Source organism: Acanthisitta chloris, unplaced genomic scaffold, assembly GCF_000695815.1.
Source record: "Acanthisitta chloris isolate BGI_N310 unplaced genomic scaffold, ASM69581v1 scaffold15093, whole genome shotgun sequence".
NCBI lineage: Eukaryota > Metazoa > Chordata > Aves > Passeriformes > Acanthisittidae > Acanthisitta > Acanthisitta chloris.
In genome coordinates this window covers 5,171-13,697 of record NW_008664391.1, presented here as the reverse complement: position 1 = coordinate 13,697, position 8,527 = coordinate 5,171, and the positions used below count along the sequence as shown (strand labels likewise).

General features: G+C 46.7%; 1 protein-coding gene across 1 annotated transcript in view; it reads left to right on the top strand.

Annotated features, from left to right (window-relative positions):
- LOC103799043 (ataxin-2-like) overlaps positions 1–8,527 on the top strand; it is a 19,550-nt gene that overhangs the window by 5,853 nt on the left and 5,170 nt on the right. The window contains exon 5 of the mRNA XM_009071334.1: positions 7,463–7,608. Coding sequence (XP_009069582.1) covers positions 7,463–7,608 — 146 coding nt within the window. The remainder of the gene's footprint in view (positions 1–7,462; positions 7,609–8,527) is intronic.

Here is an 8,527-nt window from a genome sequence, read left to right as displayed (position 1 = left end):
TGAGGTGATAAGTCTCAGCTGCCCATGGAGTCCGTGGCTAAGGAACAACGTGCTGGAATTGTTCATGGCTGACTGAGTGACTACAGGAACATGTCCATAACTTGTGTTCTGTGTTTTGAGAACCTAAACTTAGCCACAGTATCTCTGAACTTCAATAAACCCATGCACTTGATTTTGGTCCTTTCTTAAAACTGATTTGAAAGTACAGAATAACAACTTCCTGAGAACAACCACCACTGCTGCTTTTGATTCTGGAGCACTTGCTCAAACAATTTCCCTTTTGGCTCTTTCAGATTGCTCAGATTTTTAAAAACTGTATTACTACTTACTTTTAAACCTACTCCTTGCTGTCAGGATTCTGTGGGCTGTGCTGCCCTTTCACCCTTCAAGGTACTGGTGCTTGCTTTGAGTTGATTCTTGCAAAATTCACTCACTTTTTTTCCCTGCATATGTGGCAGAGAGATGTCTGCAAGAGCAGCAGTTCTGAGACCTGGGGGTTGGGGGGCACTGCTTTTCCAGTGGTCTTAAGTTGTGACATGTTTTCTGGGGAGACCTGGAGCTCCACGACTGCTTTGGGACAAGCTGAAAGTCTGTGGCAAATAGCAGCAGCCTGACAGCAAAGAGAAATATACCTGTTGATCCTCTAAGTGAACTACAAGAGTTTGGGGGCTGTTTTCCCTCCTGTCTTGTGAAGAGACAGCTGAATCCAGAATGCACACAGGGACCTCCACTTGTTGATAAGCAAGGTGCTAAGATAATACTCTTCCACCTTAAAGACGAGTCCTTTTGTCTAATGCTGTTTAATGGGATATTTCTGCACTCCTGGGATTTCCTTGCCAGTATCACAACCTGCTGTTGACAAGAGCTCCAGAGAAGCAGAGCTGCATGGTCACCAGTAAACACAACGTGGAGGAGTGTTCCTATCATTGGAGTTTCCCCCTCCAAACACAGTCAGGAAGGACAATGTCCAAGCAGCTTTCTTCCCAGCCAGATAACAGAACATCTGTGACACAGCTCTGGAGCCAAGAGCCTCTCAGATGTCCCTGTCAAGGAGAGCTTGAAATGCTGAAGCAGAGCAGTACACACACCTTTAAGTGCCACACACCTGAACGTGGAGGTGTCCTCCTCACCCTGCTCCACTGCACGTTGGTTTCAGAACTGTCTGTCTGTCCCGCAAGTGTTGGCTCTGTGTGGTCTCCCAGTGCCCCTGTGGTTGGGCTGGTAGAGTTTGCTGTCCATGGTTTGCAGTTTGGTGTGTCCCACAAAGACCCAAACCAGGCTGCTGCTGCTCTTAGGGGATGTGGCTCTGGAAGTAGAGGGTGGATCTGTCCATTGCTGTGCCAATGAACTTGTGTTAGTTCTCCATGGAGCTGAATTGTTTGCAGATAACTGGAGTCCTCTGAAAAACTTAACTTTTGTCTTTAAGAACGAAGTTGTGTAAAACCAGATCTTGGTTTTACACAGATGCATTTCCTGTTTTTTGTGCTCTCATTCCTGTCCCCATTCTCCCTTCCCCTTTCCCCTTCTGCATATGTTTTACTGGTCTGGTGTTGTCTCTAACTTTATCTGGTTTCTGTCTCAGCAGTAGAGTAAATTCTATTACCCTGATAGTACAATGGTGGATAGAGTATAAACTTCAGAGGATTCTCCAGGGACTAAGAGTGAACCAGTCACCAAAGGTGTCTTGGAAGTGTTGAGAATGACAGTGCTATAGCTGAAAAAGCAAAGGGGCCAGTTTCTGGTTTAGTGTAATTACCTTTTAACCTTCTTATTCCAGTGGTGATAGACCATGAATTGCCATAAAGTTTGTTTCTGTGTTAATTAAGACCTGCAGACCTCAGTGTCACAGTTAAGAAGGGAGAGAGAGAGACTTGTGTTGTATCAACTCCACTCATTTGTAAAACTAAACATCTAGCTCAAATAGCACCTAAGTAAATAAAAATATCTGCATGGTTCTACAGTCTTCAAAAAAAGTATCTATATGAGAAACCAAACCTGACCTTTCCAGAAGATGGGAAGTATGCACATGGCAAGAGGCTAATTTACCTTTCTATTTCCCAAATTCAGCATGTCCCAAAATACCATACAGCAAGGAGACAGGCCCTTCTTTCTACTTTGCCAGTGAGTTGGGTTTTTTGTACTAATTTTGATTGTACAGAAAAGCACTTTCTGAAAAAACAGGTGTTAAAGGAATGGGACGTGTTGAGGGAAGAAGTTTCCTTGCACCAAACCAGGATGTGGAGAACGCAGGAAGGTTCCTTGCAGTGGACAGGGGATGAAGCTGGTGCACAGATTGATGTGTCACAGGGAACTTGTGTTGTCAGTTTGTTAAAATTGTGTTTTGAGTGTTGAATAATCTCTGACTTAACTACCCAGTCTTTTCATCTGCAGCCAGAAGTGAGCTCTGGGTGTGGATATTAGGAAGGAATTCCTTCCTGTGAGGTGCTGAGGCACTGGAATGGATTTCCCAGAGCAGCTGTGGCTGCTCCATCCCTGGGAGTGTTCCAGGCCAAGTTGGATGGGGCTTGGAGCAGCCTGGGCTAGTGGAAGGTGTCCCTGCCCGTGGCTGGGGGGGAGCTGGGTGATCTTCAAGGTCCTTTCCAACCCAAACCATTCCATGATTCTATAGCCTCTACTTGAGTGTGGCTGAGCTGCCTCTCTCGCTTCCTTTCGTGGGCCCAAAGGGATTTTTCAAACCATCAGCTTCCCAAAAGGAGAAGTGTCTTGTGCCTCGTCTCTTAAAAAGCTGTTGCCCCTGGGGGGAAATAATTCGAGTTGCAACTGAGGTGAAGGAAGTTTTCTGTTGAGCTGCCACAGAAGGAGTGCTGGGAACAACTTTGTGAGGGTGATGAGATGAGGAGCTCCTTGCTGAGGCTGAGAAGCTTCAGGCACCTCCTCCTTGGCAGGTGTGGGTTACATTCCCTGGCTCAGGTGCTCCACTGGGGCCTTGGCTGGGGACCTGGCTCAGTGTAAGCAGGGGAGAGAAGGAGTGATGTTCTCTGTGCTCTCAGTGCACACCAGACTGGTCCAGCTAAGCACACTGCAGTGTGTGTACTGGGACAGGCAGATAGCAGAAACGCTGCCTTGACTGCTGGTGTTCACCAGGAGCTCTGAGGAAGCTGCTTGGGGGCTGTGGTTGCAGGATGAGCTGTAGCTGTCACCCAACATATGGGAAAAGAGGACTTGCAGTTTCAGGGTGTTTTGTCCTTGCTCCTGTCCTGCTGTGAGACTTGTTGCTGTGTCTGTCTGCAAGTCTGTGCAGTCCACACCAGGCTCTCTCCTGAGGGGTTTTTGCATTAGCTCATGCAAGAGGGATGTGAGAAAAACCACTTGTTCTCCAAAAATCTCTTCTGGAACAGACTTCCTGTGTTTCTTGTACTGAAGTGCTTCTGCTTGAAGGGTGCTGTGGGATGCTGACCTGTCCTGTGTCGATGCCTCTTGGTTTGGTGCACTGAAATCACCTGAATAAGCTCGTTCCTTTCATGGATGGTCGTTGAAGTCCTCTCAACCTGTGTAAAATGACTTCTTGAAATGTTTGTATTATGAAAGAAACATTTGCTATTTCTTTGCTTCCTACCATTCAGGTCTTTTAAATGTAGTTATCCTCACCATCTTACTGGCTCTGGCAATAGTTTTGTTCACTGCTCAGTTCTTGTAAATAGGCTCTTCAGTGCATCTCTGGAGGATGAGCAATGCTGATCACCATTGGCACCACTGAAATCCCAAATGATGTGGGTTTGCATATACCCTTGTAGCTGGGAGTTCTGCTGCTCTGACCTCTTCTGCTTTCAGCTCCTTCTGTGGCTCCTATGGCTGACACCTTCTTGTTGCCTCTCAGAGAAACAGGGCTGCACTTTTGTAGAGTTCAGTAACTCATCTGATATTTTTGCTCACTTCATGACTGAGTCACTTACCCTCACCGTGTGTCCCTGCAAGGTTAGAGCAGGGAAATGTTGCATGTTAGGAACAGACTTGGTTAAAAAGATGCAGAAGTGAAGCAGCTTAGCCCAGAGGGGAGCAGCTTAGGGCCTAAAGGGGGAGAAAAGCAGTGTATTTGTGCTGGAGTGAGCTGAGGTGACTTGCAGCAAGGAGCTGTTTTGTCTGTTCCTAGAACCTTATCAGCGCTTTCTTGGATCCTAGATGGCCATTTGGAAACTCTCCAAAACACTGACAATTGGGGGAAAATGCTGGATAATTGGTCATTACTTTTTGTATTGTTTTTTCACCTCCTGTCTTGTCTTATTTGCTGTTTTGATGACCAGGCAGAAATTCTTGAGTAAAGTCCCAAGTGAAAGTGCTTTAGTTCTGGCTGAGCAGGTGAATTTCTCATGACTTTTGCAAGACTCTCTTTCCCAGCCCTGCCAGTCTCACAGAGTTCATTGGCTTGGTACCAAGTATTACTTGCTAAGCATGGGAAACCATTTACCTTGCTAGAGCTGGAGTCTGAACTCTGGTTTTGAGCTAACAGAGGTCTGTGAATGCATTTCAGACCTGCTGCCACCCTTGGTTTGTTCGCAGTGTCTGCACAGGGCTTAGAGAAGAGTCCAAGTAACATTTGTTGAAAGGCACTTTTTTACTATTGCTATTAAAACATAATTTGCAGCAGCATCTGAAGCAGTTTTCAGCTCTGTAAGTTTGGTTATTAGAGCAATCTGTTAAAGGCAAAGTGGGGGAGAGGAGAAAAGTAGGGAAATAAATACTCTGCTGCTCCAAATGCAAAGCTCTGGATAAAATATTAGGTGGTTATGGAAGAGCTGCCACTATGACAAAACCTTGGTCCTCCCCCTGCTTCACCTCTGTTCTTCAGGGTGCTATTAACTGGTTTCTTAAGAGAGAAATTCCTCATTGTGAAGTTTTATTCTGCTCCAGAACAACCAAGTTTATTATTCTCTGGGCTATGAGGAACAGACAGATGAATTGCACGAGTGGTTCAAGGGAGCACCACGTTGTTTCAGGGCTCTTAGCAAGTAATGTGGCAGGATGTGGGAAGCCTTGAATATCTTACAGCTTGGAATGAAATTTCATATATGTTTTAAAGCCTCTTGAATGGAGCTGGAGTTAATTTGCAGTCCGACGTGCCAGCTCTGCGGCTGAGGCTGGGGAAGGTTGCTGGTAACCTGCCCTTTGGCAGGCAAGCAATCCCTCCTTGCATTTACTTCTGTTGCTTTGGCAGAGATAATAACTTTCTGGCCTTTCTCAGAGGGTGTAGAATAATGAGGCTGAGAAATTTTCCTCCTGTAGGAAGCCATAAACTTCATGCTGTAAAAATGATCAGTGTTGCCACTGATGTTTCATGTTGTTGTAAGGAGAGATGCCTGAAAGGTGAGGAGGAGTGTGGTAGAGATACTGCTGCAAGATGTATTTAGTAGTGATGTAAAAAAATCAAAATACTTGGATTTGAAGTGCTGTAGCTTTAGATTCTGCCAGTTTTGCCAGTGTGCTGAGAAAGTATCGCCGTGTTTCTGAAACCCCTTTCAGTCAGAGATGCTCAGAGTGTACAGCTGTGTTTCTCCACATGGATAAGTATGTTAGGATCAACTCCAGACTGCAAGAATTTAGTTCATCTGCATTAATAGCCTGAAACTGCACATCACTGTTAGGCCATTTGCTCGGTGAAGATTTCATAGAGCTTTCAAGGGATTAAGTTCAGTGTGACAGGCAGTGATTTTCTGAAGGAGGAACCTTCAGAATGGACTGTACGGGGGAGAAAAACCTCAATTAGGCAAAAAGGTATTCTGTGTATTCTGGTGAGCTTGGATTTGTTGGAACTAGGATTTTGAAGGTTTATAGCCAGCCAGACTGGGGAGAAGAGGTGTTTGCACAGGGCAGAGTGTGTCAGGGCTGGAGGAGAGCACAAGTGTTGCTGTCAGCTGGAGCCTTGTGCTAACAGGGTTATGCTCTCGGGTGCAGCTGCACTGTCCATCTCTCCACTCCCCTTGTCTTTGGTCCTTCACAGGCACTCAGGGAGCTCTGGGTGTGAGCATGGAGCCCAGCAGAGTGGAAGTGCTGCAGGAGGGAGGTGTCCCCTCGCTGCCCGGGGTACCTGGGCAGGTGCTTGCACCTAACAGCTGCACTTGGAGCCTCTCCTGTGCCTCACCTTTCTGGTTTGTTCACTAGGGCCAGAAAACACCCCTGGGAAGCACATCCCTTCCCGAGGGGTGCTGCAGGCAGGTGCTTCAGTGGCCCTGGAGTCCTCATGTAACACAAAACCCATTGTATAACAGCTGTAACCCCATAGATAATCATCAGTAATTAACTTCAGAGCAACCAAAAGGCACCAGAACAAATCAGGAACCGTTGTAGGAAATATTGAGGAGCAGGTTGAGGGTTTTCTTGGACTGGTTTGTCTTTTAGCAGTCTTGTCAGCAAAACCAGCCTCAGGCTTGGCAGGCTGTGGCTTTGGAGGGAGCACTGTGTGTTGTCATGTGCACAAGTGGAGCTGCAAACATGTTGGATCTAAAAGCACTAGAGGGGAATAGGTAAAACATCTTCATTTCCTTCAGGTCCTGCTCTCCCGTCGCATGCTCTGTGTTCACAGGAAGATTTGCTGTCTTTAAGGCTCTCCATGCTGTTCTAGAGTCCCTCAGAAGTTAAAGAAATGGTGCTTAGTGTGGCCCATGTTGCAGCAGAACAGCACAGGACTCGTGGAGGAGGCACTTGTTGATGTTAGTTTGTTGTTGGAGACTGGTATGGCTGTAGCAACAGATGTGGCTTCACTGGTGTGAAAGTTTTGTGTTGTTCAGTTTCTTCCTTTTTGGGAATTTCGTACCTTGTTTGCTACTGTTTGAAGGGCTGAAGAATTCCGTGGCAGTGCTGAGAAGCTCAGGGGATGGTGGTGATCCAGAACAGACTCTGGGATTGGCCTTGAGGGAAAATCTGTTATTTTAGGAGGAGAAACGGACTTCAGCAAAAATCTGGTGCTCAAGCAGCCTCAGTTTTCTCAGCTGTGATGTATTTGCTGTGTGTCCCTGTAGCTCTTTGTACTTCATTCTGACTGTACTGTGAGCAATTCCAGAAGAGTAGCATGGTGAGGTTAGCCAGGTATAAGGCCAAAGAATTTTTTTGGATGGTGGAAATAAAAATGGCTCATGACACCTTTGAAAAGTATATTCCAGGAAAACCTAAATTGCATGAAAATTGCCAATTTGATCTTTGAAACTGGTCTGTTTGACAGAGCCAGAGATGAAATCCTGCTTTTTTCTGTGTAGTATCTGTTACATTGTCAAACTAGGGAGGATGAACTGTCTAATTATGGTTGTTTGTAGCCTTTCCTGCCAAACCAAACTACACAAAAGCAAGGTAAGATCCTCAGCTATTTGCAAGATAAATATTTTCTTAGAAGGGGGAGGGCAGTATGTTTACAGTATGTTTTGAGTTGTAGTGATATCTTCAAGTGCAGATGGTGACTTGATGAGGTGCCTGTCCTGGATCTGCTGTTAAAGAGTTTTTTCTTTCGTCCTAGTTTCCACTGGCTCACTTGCTCAGCAGTATGCCCACCCTAATGCTACCCTGCATCCGCATCCTCCTCATCCTCAGCCTTCTGCCACACCAACTGGCCAGCAGCAGAGCCAACATGCTGGAAGCCACCCTGCTCCCAGCCCCGTGCAGGTAACGCAGCCAAGGGTCTCAGTGGCCTTCAGTTGGGTTTGATTGGGTTGGAATTATTGCTCTGCTGATGCTTGAGGCTGATACAGTGATTTTTGGCGGGGAATAACGTAGCATGGAGCAGTCAAAGTCCAGCCCTGCATTTCACCCTCCTCACAGGGGGTGAGGAACAGCTTGTTTCCAGGTTAGGATTAAGGAAGGAGCTTAATTGGGTCAGAGCTTTGATATGAGTGAATTTACAACTGGAAAGAACAGATAAATGCTGAGGAGTGTTTGATTATAGTTTGTCCAAGCTGTAAACAAAATGGTCCTTGTGGTAGTGCTGCATTCCTTAGTTCCCTGCTGGGAATACCTCCAGGCTGCTGAGGGCAGCTGTGAGGCACAAGGACCTGGATGGTTCTGTGGTGCTGTAAGCAGCTCCATGGCTGCAGCTTCTCCTTGTTCCACCTGGCAGTAAAGCCTCTGTTTGCCTGTCCTGCTCTCGTGACTGCCTGGGGCAAGGGGAAGATGAGCCTGGTGGGATTGAAATGAATCACAGAATCATCAAGGTTGGAGGAGACCTCTGAGATCATCAGGTCCAGCCATTAACCTGTCACTGCTGGAACCCCTAAACCCTAAACCATCTCCTCCAGCACCAGATCCAGATGCCTCTTAAACACTTCCAGGGTTGGTGACTCCAGCACCTCCCTGGGCAATACTCCAATGCCTCTTCCAGTGCCTGTTCCAATGCCTGACCACCCTAGCAGTGAAAGAATTGTTTCTGACATCTAATCTGAATCTCCCCTGCCCCAGCTGGTGACCATTCCCTCTGGTCCTCTCAGGAGGGACCATCCCTCACACCACAGCTGAGTTTCCTCACGACCATAGCTGTGGTGACCCTTCGATTTGCCTCTTGGATTTCGTTTCTCACATTAGCAAGAGC